Source organism: Empidonax traillii, unplaced genomic scaffold (assembly GCF_003031625.1).
Source record: "Empidonax traillii isolate 1590-97213 ecotype Southwest subspecies unplaced genomic scaffold, ASM303162v1 scaffold46:size3806547, whole genome shotgun sequence".
NCBI classification, from domain to species: domain Eukaryota; kingdom Metazoa; phylum Chordata; class Aves; order Passeriformes; family Tyrannidae; genus Empidonax; species Empidonax traillii.
Genome location: NW_020955239.1, coordinates 3727840 through 3746215, shown reverse-complemented (window position 1 = coordinate 3746215; position 18376 = coordinate 3727840). Strand labels below are relative to the sequence as shown.

Below are 18376 nucleotides of genomic sequence, written 5' to 3'. Positions count from 1 at the left end.
GCACTTTGGTCTTCATAAAACCCCCAAAACCCAAAAGCCTCTGCCCTAAAGAGACTCTCACATTTTAAGGAAGGGAGTTTTCACCTATGTTGTTGTCTGCCCCCACAGCCATTGTCCAGCCTCACCCTGAAGGTCAGTGACTCCCCACTGCACCGGTCCCCCTTGGATCCTCTCCAGGCCATGGAGCAGCATTCCTGCCAGCTCTCACGAGAGGCAGGAGCTGGGCTGGAAATGCCTGTTGCCTTCCAGCGACAACCACACTAGTGCTTGCTTTGTTGCATACTAATGAATGTTAATTGGCCTCAGCTTGTTATCAACATTGTGTGGGAGCCTTTTGCAGAATGGTGGGGTGGGGGTTGGGAGGACTCGAAGGGGCTTTTTCCCTCCAGCAAGGGGTGGCCTCCTGGGTGGAGGAGGGCTAAATTGCTTCTCCTTGTGGAAACATCTCCCCATTTGTGAGCCACAGGAGGGCTGTGCCTGCTGGCCTCGTGCCAGCCTTGGTAGTGGTCCACCTGGCAAGTGGGTTCCCTCTCTGATGTGGGAGAAGGTTACAAGAAATTGTAGGGGCTGTCTTTAAACCCACCTGAGGGTATGGGGAGAAGTTGAGCCCTTTGGAGGCTGGGCAGTGCTCATCTTCAGGTCTTCTTGGCATCAAAGGTTCAGTGCCCCTCTCCTACTGCCACCCCCAGGCACAGCACGCAGCCCCTCCACACTATCCCTCGTTCTCATTGAACTGTTCAGCTGGAGCCTGTCTCCTTCTCTCCACTGTTGCAGTCCTGGCATCCACTGCAGCAGCTGCATGTCTCCTGCAGCCATACCTCTTGTCCAGTCACTCAGCCTGAGCCATGGAGGGCATGAAAACCCCTACAGGGTGATCCTGCTGTAGGGGAAACACCACCACAGTTTGCTACAAACTAGAGAGGCAGGCTTGATGGAGCTGGGTTGCATCAGCGCTCTTGAAAAACATCTCTACCACGTGTGTAAAGTCGTAAGTCTGGCTCACGTGTGATATTGTGTTTGTAGGGGGCAGTTCTGGGACAGGCAGGATGGTGTCTGAACTCATGGTACATCGGGGCTTCTTCCAGCGGGAAAGTTGGGATTGTTGCTTTAGAGGTGGCTCTGCTAATCTGGGACGAGTAGCCTGTTGACCTTGATGTGTTTGGGCTGGGACTTGTAAGTGACTTCTCTAAAGCTGATAAATCAGTCTATGCTTGAGCTGAGAACAGCACCTGTAGCTTTTCTGGTGTTTGAATCCTGATTACTCCCCATGACGAACATCAAGTTTCAGACCGTGTCCTGGTGACTGTGCTTTTTAATTTACTCTTTCTTTACTCACATAATGACAGAAGTTTTTCCAAAGAAAGGACTTATGAGGAGAGGGAATCAAAGTGTCAGGAGTAGGAAGAGGGAAGGATGGAGCACTGGCCAGGCACATGGGGATGCTTGGCCAGGGAGCAGTCCCAAGGAGCATGATAAGGATAATTTTTTTCCTCCCACCTGTTGTGAGGAGAAAGTAGGGAGTGAGCTATTGCGCTTCCTCCCCAGCTGCTAAGGACGGGAGACTTGCTTATGGTCGTGCACTGGAAGCTAATTAAAACCAGTGACAATGGTAATTGAGTAAGGATGCTTGAGGACAAGTATGACCTCATGTCTAAAATGGTAATGAGGCCTATTAAAATCCACACCAAAAAGAGAAATGAAAGGGGGAACAGAGGCAAAGGTGGTGCAAAGGGAGCTGGAGCAGGCGGGGACAATACCTGGCAGCCAGAGCACCAGGAGGGATGGGGAACATGGAGGTGTGAGTCTTCTAAATCTCCTTAATAAACAGCCAGCTCTTCAGCTAGCCAGGCTGCCACTCAGGCCAAGTCAGCCGAAATGCTTTGGTTCAAGTGCCTTCCCCTGTTGCTCGCACAGACCTGGGTGTAGATCCTATTAAGCAGTGGCAACACTTGTTACTGTTTGTTGTTGTCTACACTCCGGTTCCTTCCTGGAAGAAGTGGACATGCCAGGAAACTGGCAGTAGCTGCCAGCATAAGGAGAGTACCTTCAAAGATGAACCCTTGAAATTGCACTGGTGTGGGAAAATGCATTGGCAGAGGAAAGCTGCAGCAAATTTGGGTGGTGCGGACGGGCACAGCACCTGGTTTCAGCTCCACAGCTGGGGTGTAGGGGCTGGGGCCCCCTGTGACCTCAACATGTGTTGTTTTGCAGCCTGGTGTAGCAGTGCTCGGGCTGCCACCGTGCTCCGTGGGAACCCAGGTTCCATGCTGACTCGCCTCGCCGCAGGGGACACCCCACGGGACACCGGGAGGTGGGCACTCCCTGCCCTGGGGCTGGATGCGCACCACATCAGTTTGGGTGAGCTCAGCCCTGGGCTGCCAGACCCCCTCACTACACCCTGCTGACAGGAGGAGATACGGTGTATGCTGGAGGTTTCTTCTCGCTGGAGAAAGCCAACGCTCGTCCTTCCAGTAAGGGCGAAGGTACGGCTGGATAGCGGCTGAGGATGTGCTATGGAGCCGGGATTCAACTGCTCTGAGCTCTGCGATGGCAGCTCCAGTTTTGACAGCCAGCAGCAGCGGGCACTGCAGGAGCTCTGCACTGTAACAGTGGTATGTATGGAGGCAGGGAAATGCTCTGGGGCACGAGGTTTGCTCTGCTAAAGTGGATTTGGGTGGAGAGACGGAAAGGGGGGCGCAGCTGACAAGTAATCCCAGTCCAGCTGAAGGCAGCATGCTAGTTGGCCTCCAAGACAAGCTCAGTCTAGGTGACATCTCGCAGTTACCAGAAAGTGAGGAAACATCCACAACTGCCAGGCCATGTCAAGCAACCCCCCCCATGTGTTGGCCGGTGTGACAACTGCTTAGGATTGGCCTTAGGTGGCCCCATCTGCCCTTGACCTTTCCTGTCCTCTGCAACTTCAAAGTGCTTTTCAAATATGAATAGGGCATGATTTAATTAAAAGTCATTATGTATAATAAATGGTACCCCCCCACACCAGTAAGCCAGTGGAAATGACACTGGGATGCACTCAGTTGCAGTTGGCACCGTGTGAGGCTGCTGGATGGACCGGTGAGGCTTGGCCCGCTCGGCTCTCCATCACGTCCTGCACGACCATGAGCCTTTAATTAGAAGACTAAGCTGCTTGGCTCCCCTGGCTCTGGCAGCTGCCTTACAATTAATATTCCCCCTGCTAGGACCAGGATTTACTCCTCTCAGCGGCAAACAAAGCGCTCCATCAACTTCAAGTAGCATCAACATCCAGGGAAACAGCAGCCAGGTGGGAGGGTGTGTATTTCTTGGGAAAGGAAAGGTAGAGATCATACGGGTGTTTCTGATCCCTGGGTGGCTGACCATCTTCACCATCTGGTACAGTCTTTGTTTCCCAGAGAGCCAGAAGACTCCCCAGGGGGAGAGGAGGTAGGAAGCAGTTTGCAAGAGGGATATGAGTATCCCCTCGGGGATCCCTCCACACTGCTGCAGAGTGAGGCTGAGGTGTGCATGCAGCTGTATTCCAGCACACAGCAGCCAGCAGCAGCATTGGCTCTCAGCTGGATGTCTCTCCCAGCCAGGGGTTTGCCTTACGCAGTTGCCCTACAACCAGCGTGGCACCAGCATGTGAGCTGCCAGGAGCCCATGGATCAGCCGTGCTTGTGTGGCAGTGACACGTTTTTGTTTTAAGAATTATGTGTTGGCTTTAATTCTCCAAGCTGTGCCTTGTTCCTGCTTGTCCAGAGGAGATAAAGCCTGGCTGGGGAAGAGGGAGATGTGGCATTGGCTCTGAACAATTGCCTTACTTCTCCTTAAGATTTATTTCTAGCAAGGCTGGAAGTAGAAACAGCTCAGGCCTTGAAGAAAGAATTGGGAGTTTGGGGCAGTGGCAACTGTCAGGAAAAGTAGTTTTCTGCCACAGAAATTGCATGCAGGTCAACTGGAATATCTGAGAAAGGACTTAGCACCAGAGAAGTTAGTGAGGAGGTGTATGATCCCATCTCAAACCCCATTCTCCTCCTTTCCCCTTTTACCTTAGTAAAAGTGATGCTTTTTTTAAAGAAAAAAAAAAAGTCTGTAACACACATGTAGTATGTGTGAACGAACCCATGCATGCACACCCTATTAAAAATACTGGAGCATTTTAGATCCACAGTGGAACGGTTTCTTGTTTCACATGGGATTATTTTGTCCATCTTATGTTAATAGGGAGATAGAGAATACTTTTAAATGGAGATTTAAACCCATAAGGTTGCTTATGTGCAAGGAGAGAGGTGCCTCTATTATACCCACTTTGGGAGTGTCCCTCAAAAGCCAGTTCTCAGCTGATGTCTGCCTGGGACCAAGTTAGTTTCCAGCTGGCTGGAGTCGGGTGGAGCCCAGCTCGGTGTGTCACTGCGTAACGCCTCTGAAAAATGCTGTCACAGTCCCTTTTCTGTGTGTTTTCCGCACTGACTGGCAGCTCTGCTGCTGGCTCCCAGTCACATCAGCCAGCTGGTCAGTTGTCTGCTGCATGGAAGGGTAAGGGCAGGAGCCAAGGATGCCCTACCTAACTTTCCAAAGAAGACTGCTATGAGCTGGGGTACCATGTCACCTCTCTGCAGAGGTTTCTTTCCAGGAAGGACAGTGGAGAACTATTGCCCCTGTTCCTCTCTCCCACAGCCAGGGCTGCCTGAGGTCTGTGAGTCACTCGCATGGCTTCATTATGTATTTGGCTAGTTGGCCATAAGAAGAGGGCTCCTGGACTGCCCTCTCCTCCCGTGCACTCAGCAAGTCGCAGAGTACATGTCCTGTCTACAACATCTTACCAGCCCTGCCTGTGAGTCTTGGACGGGTGCCAGGGTGTCTGCTTATTGAGGAGATGGGGTTTGTGGCTGAGGAGGAGCACCCATGGGTGTGATCTTGCTAGAGTAGGGACCTCCATCACTGGAAGCCCCAGCAATATCCCTTTCTCCCTCACTCCTTTTGCCTCCTGCAGACATCTTTTGACAACAGTGGAAAGAGCTTCCCATCCTTCTCTACTGGTCTCCTGGGAGTTGTGTGGACGTTCCTGACTGGAGGAGTCCTGCTAGTGCTCTGCTTTCTTGTCTTCACAATTCGCTTCAGGAAAAATAGGTAAGGGCTTCCCTCTTCTGCTGCGACAATTTCCCTGAGCTGGAGCCGCGGAATGAGGCTCCTTCAGGACCAGGCTCTGAGCTGATGACCAGCTAAGTGTCAGGAAGGTACGAGCCTGAAGGAACACCACGGGGCAAGCAAGGCCAATGCCAGGGTTGTTGCAGACTTCTCCATCACATTCGCTATTGATCACTGATGGAGACAGTCCTGTTTGGACTGCTCCCTTCCTCCCCAAGGCAGGAAGATGTAGACGGGACAAGATGAAATGGCCTCAAGCTGCGTCAGGGGAGGTTCAGGTTGGACATCAGGCAGAATTTTTTCACTGAGAGGTTGACAAGCATTGGAATGCTCTGCCCAGGGAAGTAGTGGAGTTACCATCCCTGGAAGTGTTCAAGAAATGACTGAATGTGGCACTTGGTGCTGTGGTTTAGTTCACATGGTGGTGTTTGGTCAAAGGTTGGTCTCGATGATCTTGGAGGTCTTTTCCAACCTTAATGATTCTATGATTCTGTGGATGCCCTCTGGCGTGGCACAGACAGCTGTGCGTAGTCTCATTCCAAAGGTACCTTTCAATAAAAACATCAACAGGAGTGAGCAGAAAGAGAGCAGGTCTCCTTTTCTGCTCAAGTCTGCTCTTGGGACCATCACTCTGAGCAGCATAGCTCCATGGCAAAGCCATCATGCTCCCCCACAGTGCACTTCCTGCTGTTGTTTGAAGGTACTGCTACCCCTTTTTGATCTTGGTGGTTGCCCATATTTGTGGGGAACATGGTCTTCGTTGGTGAGAGAAGCTGGTTGTAAAGTGCAGACTTTCCTTGGTGCTTTTCAGTCTTCACAGAGGATGTAAAATCTCCTGCTCCCCTGAAGGCAGCATAAATCCAAGCATAAGCCTCAACAGTTCCTAGTAACTCCAACTGTCTCAGCCAGCACTGACCCTTCCTCACCAATTCTGAGTGTCTTGCCTGCCTCCTTACCATTTTCTCCTCAGCTTCATTGGTCTGTTGGTCTCTTAACTGCTTTTTCCCCCAGAGGTACATCCCTCTCCCAAGATTCACCTGGCAAAGCCATCGGTCTCTACGTGCCAGTGTTTTTTGCACATAGACGTGCATCTGTGTGCAGCCTGAACTGATTCTCTGGTTGCATTAAGGAACTTAATGCTTCTGACAAGCACTGTGCAGTCAGCAGGGTCCTGCCCCATAAGGGTTTGTGTTGTGAGCCCTGTGCCTGCTGCATGGCAGCAGCTGCATGACCTGCATCCCAATCTGAAGCACTTAATTTACTGAGTAGTGTGGCCACCTTAATTGATTACCAAATTATTTAGGCCCCTGAAGATATTCTCGGAGCATGCTGTAATGAATGTGCGTTATTTATTTGCTCTGCAGTAAATAAATACTGGTCTGCCTACTGAACCTGGGAGGGCAAAGGAGACCTTTTTCAGCATGCAGCTGAGGGTGAGCTGATGAATATATTTCCCCAGGGGCTGAGGCATGGTGAGGAAGTCAGGGAGGGAAAGGGCCAGGTTGAATCCCTTGCAAGGCAACAAGCCAGGAAGGAGCTCAAGGGTAGAGAAATGGAATGACTTGGCAGCAGATTGAAGGGGCAGAACTATGCAGGGGAATGGCAGGAGCTACAGCTTTTGCTTGATGGGGAAAGGTGACAGGTCATGAGAGATCGGTGTGTTGATTCTCCCCTCCCTGAATACAGTTACAGGATTATGAGTGATGGGGTGAAATTACAGAGGGGAGGCTGTAAGCTGAACATTGCAGGCGGCTTCCTGAAGTTGAGACTATGCTGAGTGTGAAACTATCTCCTCAGAGGAAGGAGCAGTGGGAAGAGCCTGTTCTTGGAGGCACTCGTAGCTGTCACACCCAAAGCTGGGGATAGTCACCACGTGGTGCGCTGGTGTGGTTTTCCACTTCTGCCCCTCTACAGTAGAAGTGTTGGGGTAGAGTGAAATGAGTACTTTAAGCATAGTGAAGCACTCCAGCAAGACAGCAGAGAGGATGGGTTATACACTATGGAGCAATGGCTGAGCTTTTTGAGCAGCTGTGAACATCAGAGGCTGGGGGGTGGACAGCGTGTCAGCATCCCTTATGGCCATCATCGCCCCTGTAAGGGGACCTTGCCCCTGTGCTGCCAGGTCATGATGCTCAGTAACCATCACCACCTTCCCTGCTTTGTTTCCTGGAGGATCGTGAAGATGTCCAGCCCCAATCTCAACATTGTGACCCTGCTGGGCAGTGGCTTGACTTACACGAGTGCTTACCTCTTTGGGATTCAGGAGCAGAGCCTGCCTTCTGGAGACTCCATGGAAAAGCTTATTCAGGTGAGTGGGGGGTTTGCTGGGATGGGTACCATCACACATGCACATGTACCTGCCTGTTTGTACGTGCTCTCTCTTAGCCACAGCCTGTCACCACCTCGCTGCTGGCTGCACTAGGCCAGGCTGTGGCTTTCACGTGCGCAAAACACAACCAGATACTTTCTGTCTGAATGGCCCTCACTGTTTGTGCAAACCACATCTGCACCGAGGAAGGGACTGAAAGCAGGTCCCCAGGGGAGAGGTCCCGCAGGCAGGCAGGCTGCTGGGCTTGTAGAATTGCAGTAGGGAAGGGGAGCCTAAAGGGAGATGGGATCCTCTGCAGAGCCACCGCTGCCCAAAGTAGCACAGGTGCTGTGAGGCTGCAGGTGAGTTTTTTGGCTGCAGAGCAGATCCTCATCAAAACACTCACCTGTGTGATGAACCCCCACGTCCTGACCTGAGGCAGCCGCCCTGCCGTTACGAGGGCTGGGCATGCATCCATATGGGAGAGTGGGACGTGGGAGAACGCACACCCTGCATCCTGCTCAGCCGCTGGGCTGGGGATAATTAATGGAGGTGCCAGCAAGTGATTTATTGGTGCTGGGACCTACCGTGCCCCTGCTGCTCACAAGCTGCCTAGCTCTCCCTGCATGCTTCTCTGGTGAAAGTCTCTCGGGATGGGGAGGAAAAGGCAGGCAGCAGACGTGCCTGCAGAGGAATATGTGCTTTTTAATTTATTTCATTATTTATGGTCGGCTTTCTAATGTCTGATATGACTCTCCAGAAGCCAGAAAACCATAGGCATGTCCCCACCCACCCACCTTTATTGCACCCCTGGGTGGCAGGGTGTGGGGTGCCCCTGCGAGCCCCACTTTCAGCCTCCTCGCTCTGACCCCTGGCAGGTGCGGCTCTGCCTGCTGTGCGTGGGCTCCTCCCTGGTGTTTGGCCCCATCCTGGGGAAAAGCTGGAGGCTCTACAAGGTGTTCACCCAAAGGGTGCCGGACAAACGAGTGGTGAGTACACAGCACCTGAGGAGGGAAGGAAGGGGGGAAACCTTCTCTAGGAGGGCAAACACCAGCAAGTCCCAAAACAGTGTGGAACAGCAGATAAAAGCTGGCACGTGACAGGGATGGATGCCACAATCACAGGTCTAGTTTCACACCTAGCTGTGCATGGGCCCCTCATTTATTCCTGAGCAATGAGACAAGAGATTTTCCACGCCACAGGTAAGCAGGTACCCTGCCAGGCTGCCTGTTCCCCAGCGGAGTCCCAGCCCCATCACTGAGCAAGGTCTTGTGCTTATTTTACATTAGCCACGTACCTTCATTACACTACATGCCAGTATTTGTGTCCTGGGCTGGGCTGATTGTTTTTGTGGGATGAAAATGAACCAGGTATCCTCAAAAGCATCTGATGTAGGGCCATTCCCGAGATGTATCTGATCTCTTGAAGGTAGGGAGGGAGCGCTAGGCACTCCTCTGCAGCACTTTAAGAAGGCAAATCAGCAGCTGGGAGGGAAATGGGAAATTTGTTCATGTAACAGTGCATGTAACTTAGAGCTTTAGTGGCCACTTCCCAGTGGTGAAAAAGTAGGTAAGATGAAAGGTGAGATGAGACTGTTTGCAGGGGAACTGGGTACCAGCAAGGAGTCCCTTTCCTGAGGCACCAGGATCTGTGTTAAACTTTCAACATGATAATACTACCAGCTTTTTTGCCTACCCTTTTTGTCTCTGCTGATGATTTGGACATAAGGGATGATAGTACTGTTTTGGAAGAACTGTTTTCTGTCACAGCATGTACCTGCTATCCACACCATCAGGGAGGGTTTGTGCTTGGCCCCAAGCCTGATTAGGTCTCCAAGACTATGGGAGATGGAAGCAGAGATCCTGTGGCCAACTCTAATGTAGGTGAGCCACTGAATTCCCCTCTGGGGGAAGTAGTAGGATAGACACGTTGCTTGAAAGAAACAACCAGAAAGGGACCCAAGGGGACGGAGGTCATTGGTGTCCATTTCTTCCCCAGAGTAACTTTTTACCTCTTGTGTGTTTGCAGATTATCAAAGACCTCCAGTTGCTGGCGATGGTGGCAGCACTGGTGCTGGCAGATGCCGTGTTGCTCTTGACGTGGGTATTTGCCGATCCCGTCCAGTGCTTCCGAAGCCTCAGCGTCTCACTGCGGGTAAAGGGATGAGGAGGGGTGGTGGAGGGTTTTGCTGTGTTCTGTCTGAACTCTGTGGAGAAAGTTGGTGGATGGCCAGGCATTTGGAGGTGCTGTTTGAAAAACAATAGAAAGAAAAACAAGTCAGAAAAATTTCTGGTCACTCTGGGTTGGGTTTTTGCTTAGCCTGTTATAGAGGTGAGGGTCCACTGCAGAATTTCCAGGTCTGTGCAGATCACACGCTTTAGAGAAATGTTTAACCAGCCCTGTTGGCAGCAGAATGCCAGAATCTTCCTTGCTTTAACCCTTTGCCCCTGGTAGCACCAGCTTTGGCCTATCCTTTTAGAAGAGAAGACCAGCTTAGATGTGCCTGCCTATCTGTCTGTGCCCGGGCTGCAGCCTTCACTTCAGTCTTTCCCTTGCTTTCCAGGCAACAGAGAAAGGCATGACCTGCTCCGTGAGCCGGGTGCAGTCCTGCGCGTCGCTCTATTCCGATCTTTGGCTCGTTCTCATTTTAGGGTTTAAGGTAAGTAACCTCTTGATTGATTCTTGCATTACAACTCTCTGTCTTACACATAAACTGTTTAGCAGCATTCATTGTTTCGCTGCCCTCCCAAGCTGCAGGCCTATGGCAGATTCCAGCTACTGCTGTTCATCTCAAAAGCCCTCCTATTTCCAGTCCTTCCCATCTTAGAAAGGGTAAAAGCCCTGCAAGCCACTTTTTCACTGCCCTACTCTTTTCTGTACATGGTGCACATACAGTCTCTCTATTTCTCTCCCTGCAACCGCCTGTGCCTGATCTATCTCACTTAGAACTCATGTCTTGCTGTTCTCTAAAGCACACTCTTTCCATGAAGCCTCAGAAGGCCGTCCAGTGCAGTGGTCCACCCTGTGGCTCAGTCCCTGAGTCCTCTGACTCCAAACCAAGGAGGTGCTGATGACAAGTGCTTGCTGCCTTACCTTTACAGGATGTTTATCAGCCTAATTATACCACCGGGGTGCACTTTCACTGGTGGAGCTCTGCACATGGCCGTTCGTATTCCATAAGTGTTAGTTGTACCGATATAACTATGTAGGTGTAATTACTGCTGTAATTATCTGTGGTCTCATGTGTCTCTGGTATGGCAGAAGCTGGACACATTTCAGAAAGCTGATGTTGATGAAGCTGGTGAGATCACAGCCTTTCTTTGGTAATGGCTTCATCTCTCTGTGCAGTACAGGCAGTTCCTTTGTGATTCATTGTAATATAATACTCACTGACCATCTACCCAAAACTGTAGGAGAAAGAGCAGAAGAGGACCTTACAACACAGCCAAGTCCTTCTCCCCTCTACATTTCAAAGGCATTGGTGTAGCTTGTCCTTAGAAGTCCTTTGGTATTGAAAATAGGTATTCCCTGGGTTTTCAGTGCTGTGTCTCCGCCTCTGATTTTGTCTTGCAAAATCTTGTGTTAGGGTTTAGACAGGTGATGTCTTTGCCTACAGCTCCTTCAAAATGCTTTCTGAAATAAAACATCCCCACTATCAGTCCCAAGTAATATTTGTTAGCGTTGTGTTATATCTGACCCTGCTCCTTTCTACTTACTGGGGGTTGTGGAATTATTTCCTTAGTACTCTCTCTGGAGTTAATTTGGATTTACACTAATGTGAGAGTAGGCTTTATTTCTGTGTGTATGTAGCACTTCTTAGCATCCACAGCATTAATGTGCTCAGCCCTTTGGGAAGCCACTCAGTGTATTATCCTGGTTTTACTGGAACAGAGCAATGAACAGAACTGATTTGCCAAGGACATGCCTGGAATTAGGAGCAAAATTCTCTGCTCAAGATTAAAACAAACAAACAAACAAACCACTTAGTCCTGTGCCTACTGAAAGTCCTAGTTTACTAGACGGCGGTGCTGCTGTCTGTGTCCCAGATAGACTGTATGAATTTAAATGGGACTTGGGTGCTGGGGTTTTTTCTTGCTCAGGGATTAGAAGCTGACTTGCCTTTGGGCCATTTGGAGGTGCCCCACGGTGGCTGTGGTTATGGTCCAGGGCAGATTCCACAAAGCAGGGTCAGGCGTCGGCCTAGTTCCCAGCAAGGCAGGTCTCACCATCACAACCCCGCCTTGAGAGTTTGTGGTGCTCTGAAGTTGCGAGTCTCACCAGAGACTGAGGACATGAACCTCATGCCCATGTCCCTTCAGACCTTAACCCTGGCAGTGGTCATTACAATCATCAAGCAGCCACAGCACAGAGGGGTCCAGAAGGGTCTAAAAAACATCTGCACTCAGGTCACAGAGCACTTCTTGATGCCCAAGTAACAATGACTCTTAGTTTACTAAGGCAGACCCAGTTACACTTACTGGGTAGCACAGGAATAATTTAAATCGTATTCTCTTATTCCAGGTCATTACAGGTGCTGGGATTTTTTTAGATGGTATTTCCAAATGATCCTGAAGGCATACCATGCCCTGCACTATGGAGGTGGGCAAAAAATACTTGGCATTTCCTGGTAGTGTCCTGTAGGAAAGGAAGGCTTCATCCTGCTGGTTAGTTTAGTCCTGAGCACTCTGGAAAGATACATTTAGGGGACACTTGAAGGCCAGTGTGGTGAGACAGCCTTCTCTGAAACAACTGATCTGCTCGGGGGGGGAGTTCCTCTGTGTACAGAGCACTTCTCTAGTGCCTTTCCCTTCTGCTGGAGTCAGGAAACAGCAAAGGGAAGGGAGAAGAATTGCACCTGGTAGTTTCCTGATTGCTATTTAAAGAGGCACCAAGTACATCCTCTTCCCTCCAGTCTAAACCTCCATTTCTTCTTGCTTTTTTCTTTCGAATGTCTTCTGAACATCCTTCCTGCTCCTTCAGAGGTATGTCGTTGCTCCTAGATGGCACCCCACTGCTGCATCCCTGCAAGGACCTGTCTGTCTGTCTTTGTTTCTCCTGCTCCTGGCTGCCCAAGGAGTGGGTTTTGTGTCTTATCTCTCCTGGCCATCCCCTGCTCCGTGGCATCACCTGCTGACCTGACCCTCATCTCCTCACACAGCTTGGCTGGGACTCCTGATGCCCACCGGCACCTTCCCTCCTGGCCTCTTTCCCCAGCCCCCTTCTGGCCCGCAGCAGCATGCCGGGTGTTTGCCGCGGCGTCACCAGCGCGCGCTCAAGGTCTGCATTATAGATCAAAGAGCATTAATTAGGATTGTGCTGAGTGTATCTGAACTCACCAGGCTTGGTTTGAGGTGGGGGTTGACACCATCAGGCAGTAATTTTCCACACTCTGGAAACCTCTTTTTTCTGCTTCCAGAGTATTCTCCTGCTGTACGGGACCTACTTGGCCGGTCTGACCGACAACGTCAGCTCCTCACCAGTCAACCAGTCCTTGACACTCATCGTTGGGGTCAACCTCGTTTTCCTGGCTGCTGGCACTATCTGCTTAGTTCATCGTTTCTTCCGTACTTGGCACAACTTGCTGTTTGGTTTTACCTCTGGAGGAATCTTTGTGTGTACAACCACGATCAACTGCTTCATCTTTGTCCCACAGGTATCTTCCACCTCTGTCCTGTCACTTGGCTGGAAAGGGACACATTTTCAGAGTTTTAACAACAGCAGTCTTGTGGACCAATGCACTTACTTTCCTGCTTTTTTCTCCAAATGTTTGGGCTCACCTGCACAGCTCATTTTCCGAGCCCCCCCTTGTGGCTCTGCTTCCTCAAGCAAATTCTTGGAGTGTCATAGAATCACAGAAGGGTTTGTGCTGGAAGGGACATTAAAGATCATGTAGTTCAGACACCCCTGCTATGAGCAGGGAACCTTCCACTAGACCACATTACTCAAAGCCCCATCCAGCCTGGCCTTGAACACTTCCATAGATGGGAGATCCACAACTTCCTTGGGCAACCTGTTCCAGTGTCTCACCACTCTCATAGTGGAGAATTTCTCCCTTTTATCTAATTTAAACCTACCCTCTTTCAGTTTAAATGCATTATCCCTTGTCCTATCCTTATGTGTCCTTGTAAAAAGTCCATCTCCAGCTTTCTTGTAGGCCCCCTTTAAGTCCTGGAAGGTTTCCAAGGAGTGCAGGTGTGTTGAAGAGCTGCTACTCAGAACCTTCCTGCAGGAATGTGCCACAGGTGGTGGCCACACAGAGAGCAGAGGTGGAGGCAAGGCAGTCGCTGGTGTCCTTGTCCTCTTGCGAGTGGGTGGTGGGATCTGTCCTTCATGCACTTGTCCTTTCCTCATACCTCACATGCTCATTCCCACAGAAAGTTTCTGCCCATGGCAGGGATGGAGCTGGGCTCAGGCCGTCCACATGGCTTTGCCAGGCTCAGAGACTTTTCTGCTGCTGGTGATCCCCAGGGGAGGCCGTCCTCCTCTGTGCTTTTGGAGAAGGAAGCTGGGCTTTGCCATGAGTGAGGAAGCCTTTTGTGGTGAGGTGAGGCTCTTCTGCTTCCTGCGTCCTCCAGGAGCAGCCTGGTGTGCCTGGCCACCATGTTACTGGGAATAATGCTCCCATTGTTACAGGGAGAGGAAGCAGTTGTTTACTCAGTTGAATGTCTGAAGGGATGTTTGGGCTCAAGGACATGAGGTGAGAAAGGGAGGAAGAGGTGAAGCTGAAGAAAGAACACATCTGTGCAAGGGAGGGCTCAGGGGATCTCAGTAATGTGTATAAATACCGATGGGGGTGGAGTAGGGAAGGGAGAGAGTCAGGCTCTTCTCAGTGGTGTCCACTGACAGGACAGGGGACAATAGGCACAGAATAAAACACAGGAAATTCTATTTAAACATACGAAAAAGGTTGGGTTTTTTCTGTGAAAGTTGTAAAGCACTGAAGCAGGTTGCCTAGAGGGGTCCATACTTGGAGATAATCAAGGCCCAGTTGGACACAGTCCTAGGCACCTGGCCTTGCTTGAGCAGGGTGTTTGGACTAGATGATTTCCAGAGGTCCCTTCCTACCTCAATTGAGGCAGTGTAACTGCAGAGTCCTAACCCCTTAGGTGAGCAGCCTTTGGGAGCAAGGATCCAATCCCCCTCTGACAAGCACCAAACCTGCTGGCGATGCTTTGCCGAGTGCCAGGTCTCTCGGACTGGAGGCAGAGGAGCCGATGAACTGTGCTTGTGCTCTGCCTCTGCCATTTTTCTGTGGGACCCTGGGGCCCTTGAACATTTTATTTAACTTGGATCTTTTAATTCATTACCTTGTTTTTCCTAATGGGCTTGCTTTTCTATTGCTCATCCGAGATCAATAAGCAGCTGGTGCTGGGCTGCACAATGCTTCCATGCAGACACTAGATGAGAAAATAGGTACTAAGCATTACTGGTTTTCAGCCTGTCACCAGTGATTCAGGGATAAGGGGGCATGCGTGACACTGCCTTTGTCTGTCACGGAGTCAGGAGGGGGGAGAAGAGGGAGGAGGCTTCTACAGCGTGCTTAGAGGTTTCAGTGCAGACAGGCTCTGACTTCTCTGCATTAAAAGCTGGAGCCAGACACAGGGTAGGGCTCAGATGGGTGGGAGGCTCCAAGTGACACTGCAGCCCCTCGCCCAGCCATCTCTTGCCACTGGTCTCTGCTCTCCCGTCACACCCTGCCTTTGTCTCTCCCTCTCAAGTCCCTTTGTCTCCTTCGCGCTTGAGCTGTGCCTGCCTCCCGCTGTGTTGGCAGGGGCTCTGCAGATAACATCCTCTTCTACTCCTCAGCTCAAGCAGTGGAAAGCCTTTGAAGAAGAAAGCCAAACTGTGAGCCACATGGCAAAATATTTCAGCAGCCCAAGCAGGAGCTGCCGCTCAGTGTACAGCGAGGAGCAGCTCTACCAGCTGATAGGGGAGAAGAACTCCATGAAGCGGCTGCTCACTGAGGTACAGGGCTCTGCCAGGCCCCCTCAACCACACCAGCTTCTCTCCTTCCCTTTTGTGGGCTGAGGGCTTTGCAGGGTGGGAAGCCCTTTTTTACACCCTTGTCTGCACGGGTGATCCCTCACCAGCCTCTTCCTTCCTGACGGGAAGAGCTGCTTTGTTCTGTCACATCACTGCACTCCAAAGCACCAAAATTTAGGCATAATCTGGAGGGTTTAAAAAAGATCTGTAGGGAGAAGTGCAGGGGGAGCCTGGTTCCCACAGCCTGGTCAAACCTGGTTGATTTAGAGGGCAGATGCTCTGTCTCAGAAAAGCCCCCAGCCTCCTGTTTTCTCACCTGCACCCCAGCCTGGAGAGCTGCCTGCCCAGTGACCCCTTTCCCACACCCCCATCTGGGGGGCTTCAGGGGAGGATGAGGTCACACGCTGCCAGTGTGGCTCTTGCCATGCCGAGAGGGGTGATTTGTTTCCTAGCAATGCCACCTTCCAAGCTGGCAGTGTTTTCATACCCTCTGCCTGCCCCGTGCCTGACAGGCTTATTTGTCTGACACAGAAAAACGCCGTGATTGAAAGCCTGCAGGAGCAAGTGAGCAGCGCCAAGGAGAAGCTGATGAGGCTGATGTCTGCGGAGAGCGGCTGCAATCCCCGTGCCTTGCCAGCAGCTCCCGGCACCTGGAGCTCAGGGGGGCATGGGGATGCCCCGGGGGACCGCTGCCCCCCGGATCCCGAGAGGGATGGGTGGCAGCCTCCCTGCTCGCTGGGTACACCGCCTCTTTGCAGCAGTCCTCCGGCCCTCCAGGAACATGCAACGCAGGAGCCTGTTTGCTCTCAGGGGCTGCTTTTTAACACAGGGGGCAGCAGTGAACGTGGCCTGAAAGACCTCCAGGAGTGTGGGACACCTGCAGAGCAGAGGCAGCCTCTGGAGCAGCTGCCAGGCCAGGACAACTCAGGTGGTGTAGCCTGGGAGTCATCTCCCAAAGTCAGCTATGTAAACAGCGAGAAGCTGTGGGAAATCTTGCAAGAGCTAAGCCTGGACGGCAAAAACTATAGCTCAGCCTTACCTGCAGGAGCCCCACTTTGCAGCCTGGACGCCCCAGGTGACCAGGGAGAAACATGGGGGAGCCAGGAGGGCTACCCAGGCACCCACACACCCCTCAGCCCCTACCTGGCGAGGCGCCGTCGGAGGATCCCTTTGCCCCCTGCCTCCACCCACTTCCCTGGACATGCATCCCCTCGTGCCAACCACAGGGTGAAGGAGGTGGGCAGCTGGGTCCGTGGGGAGTCAACACGTGTCTCCCTAGAAAGGGAAGGGGAAATGGCTGGCAGAGGGGTCCTTCACCCCCCCGTGCCGTCCTCTCCAGCCATCCCTAGGGAGGTCTGCCTTCAGCCAGAGGGGTGCCTGGGATGGCCAGAGTCCCAGGATGCTTCATCGTGCATCCCACAGGAGCAGCAGCGATGGCAGGGCACCTCAAGGGGACCTGCTGAGCCTTCCTTGCGCTCACTATACTATTACCCAGACTCTGACTCCAGCAGCAGCAGCAGCTCTGAGGAGATGTTTCATGGCTGCCACCGGCCCTGCTGTGAGGTCTGCTTCCAGAGCCCACGCGGCTCCCTGGACAGCAGCAGCACGGACACGGACACAGAGCTCAGTGACTGCATGGACCACCAGACAGAGCACCACAGTGGGCCCCAGCCTGTGGTGAATTTCAAAGACGATCTGAAACCTACCTTTGTGTGACTGGGAGCATCCCTGCCCCAAAAGCAAGAGCCCTCTCACCCCTGAAACATTGCACGTTTTCAGCAATGCTAAAGCTGCATGTCCTTCTGGGGGATGTGCCTTTTTCTGGAATCTGGGGATCAGGAATAAATCTTGCCCCGTTCTGGGTTGCAGTGTCAGCTCCAGCCTGATCAGCCGTGACTGCAGACCGAGTTTGGCTGAGCGTGGGTTGGAAACACTCAGGGAGGTGGCTGTCCGTTTGTCCTGGCTGCTCTCAGCAGCTGTCTGTGCCCCACAGACACTTCTGTCGTTCCTGGTGCTGGCAGTGGAAGGACTGGGGCTGGGTGGGCTGTGAGAGCCCACACTTCATCATCTCAGAGGGCTTTCCCTGTGAGAACTGGGTGATTTGCACTGGCAGGGAGCAGCACGAACACACATGGCTTCTTGCACACAGCATAGGTACAGAGAAAGGACTCCTTCCCCCGAGGCTGCCGATGGAGAGCCTCCCACTGGCATCACACCCAGCCAGGTGGAGAAGCAGTTCCAGGTTGCCATTCACCTGGGGCGTGTTGCTCTCAGGCAAAGCAAGGACAATGGGGTGGGGTTTTGTACAGGAACTTTTTGGATTTTGGTGGGTTTTTTGTAGCATCTGAGTGAGAAAATGGAGTCCAAAAGTGATGTCCTAGGAGGTGTCTTTGCATTTTGTGTAGTTCAGGTGCATGGTCATAGGTGGGACTCAGGTCAGAGCTGAAGAGAAAGGCAAGCTAACAATTGTAAAGGAGGATATGAAAAAGTTTTTCCTTTTTTTACCTTGTTTTCTGAGGCTTATGCCCTTCTGTATGTCTTTGTATGGATGACGTAGTTGGAATAAGGTTTGTTTAAATTAATATGCTCGGTTTAATTTTTATCTTAGAATTATCAAGAACAGTAAATCCAGTGTGCATGCCTTTTTGGGGATATTTGTGACAGCATTTCAGCATATCATTGCCTCCACGGGAGTTCAGGATGCTGAGAACTGACACTCAGTGCAATAAAAACCCTCAGGAAAAAGACTTTGTTAAAAAGGCAGGTTTCAGAAGAATCCCAATCCCAGTTTTGAACAAAGCATGTTAGCACTGCCCTTTCTATTAGCCATTACATTGGTGAAATCTCTCACCTCTGTGTCCCCTTTTTTTCCCCCTGTTGCCTCTGTGGTTTTCCAAGCTTGCATCACCAAATGCAATAGTCTTATGAGGAATAGTATTCCTGCAGCCCCTCTTTGCTTCT

At 51.5% G+C, this 18376-nt stretch overlaps 1 protein-coding gene across 5 annotated transcripts; it reads left to right on the top strand.

The window, feature by feature from the left end:
* Positions 1–2214: 2214 nt before the first annotated feature.
* Positions 2215–18138, top strand: GPR156 (G protein-coupled receptor 156). 5 transcript variants are annotated; one of them, XM_027878905.1, is made up of 10 exons: positions 2215–2358; positions 2473–2612; positions 4970–5106; positions 7297–7432; positions 8311–8421; positions 9461–9586; positions 9996–10091; positions 12849–13085; positions 15239–15397; positions 15947–18138. In XM_027878905.1, the coding sequence occupies exons 2-10, from the start codon at positions 2514–2516 to the stop codon at positions 17129–17131; spliced, it is 2286 nt and encodes a 761-aa protein (XP_027734706.1). In that variant the 5' UTR covers positions 2215–2358; positions 2473–2513; the 3' UTR covers positions 17132–18138. The 5 variants fall into 5 exon arrangements, with proteins under 5 accessions (XP_027734706.1, XP_027734705.1, XP_027734709.1 ...); XM_027878904.1 differs by having other exon boundaries at positions 2215–2612; XM_027878908.1 differs by lacking the exons at positions 2215–2358; positions 2473–2612 and having other exon boundaries at positions 5001–5106; positions 7388–7432.
* The last annotated feature ends 238 nt before the right edge of the window (positions 18139–18376 follow it).

Excerpts from the sequence above, each read along its gene's own strand:
- GPR156 (XM_027878905.1), top strand. The coding sequence starts at position 2,514 with ATGGAGCCGGGATTCAACTGCTCTGAGCTCTGCGATGGCAGCTCCAGT. Across the intron at positions 5,107-7,296 it reads ATTCGCTTCAGGAAAAATAG|GATCGTGAAGATGTCCAGCC; the intron begins GTAAGGGCTTCC and ends TGTTTCCTGGAG. Across the intron at positions 7,433-8,310 it reads CCATGGAAAAGCTTATTCAG|GTGCGGCTCTGCCTGCTGTG; the intron begins GTGAGTGGGGGG and ends GACCCCTGGCAG.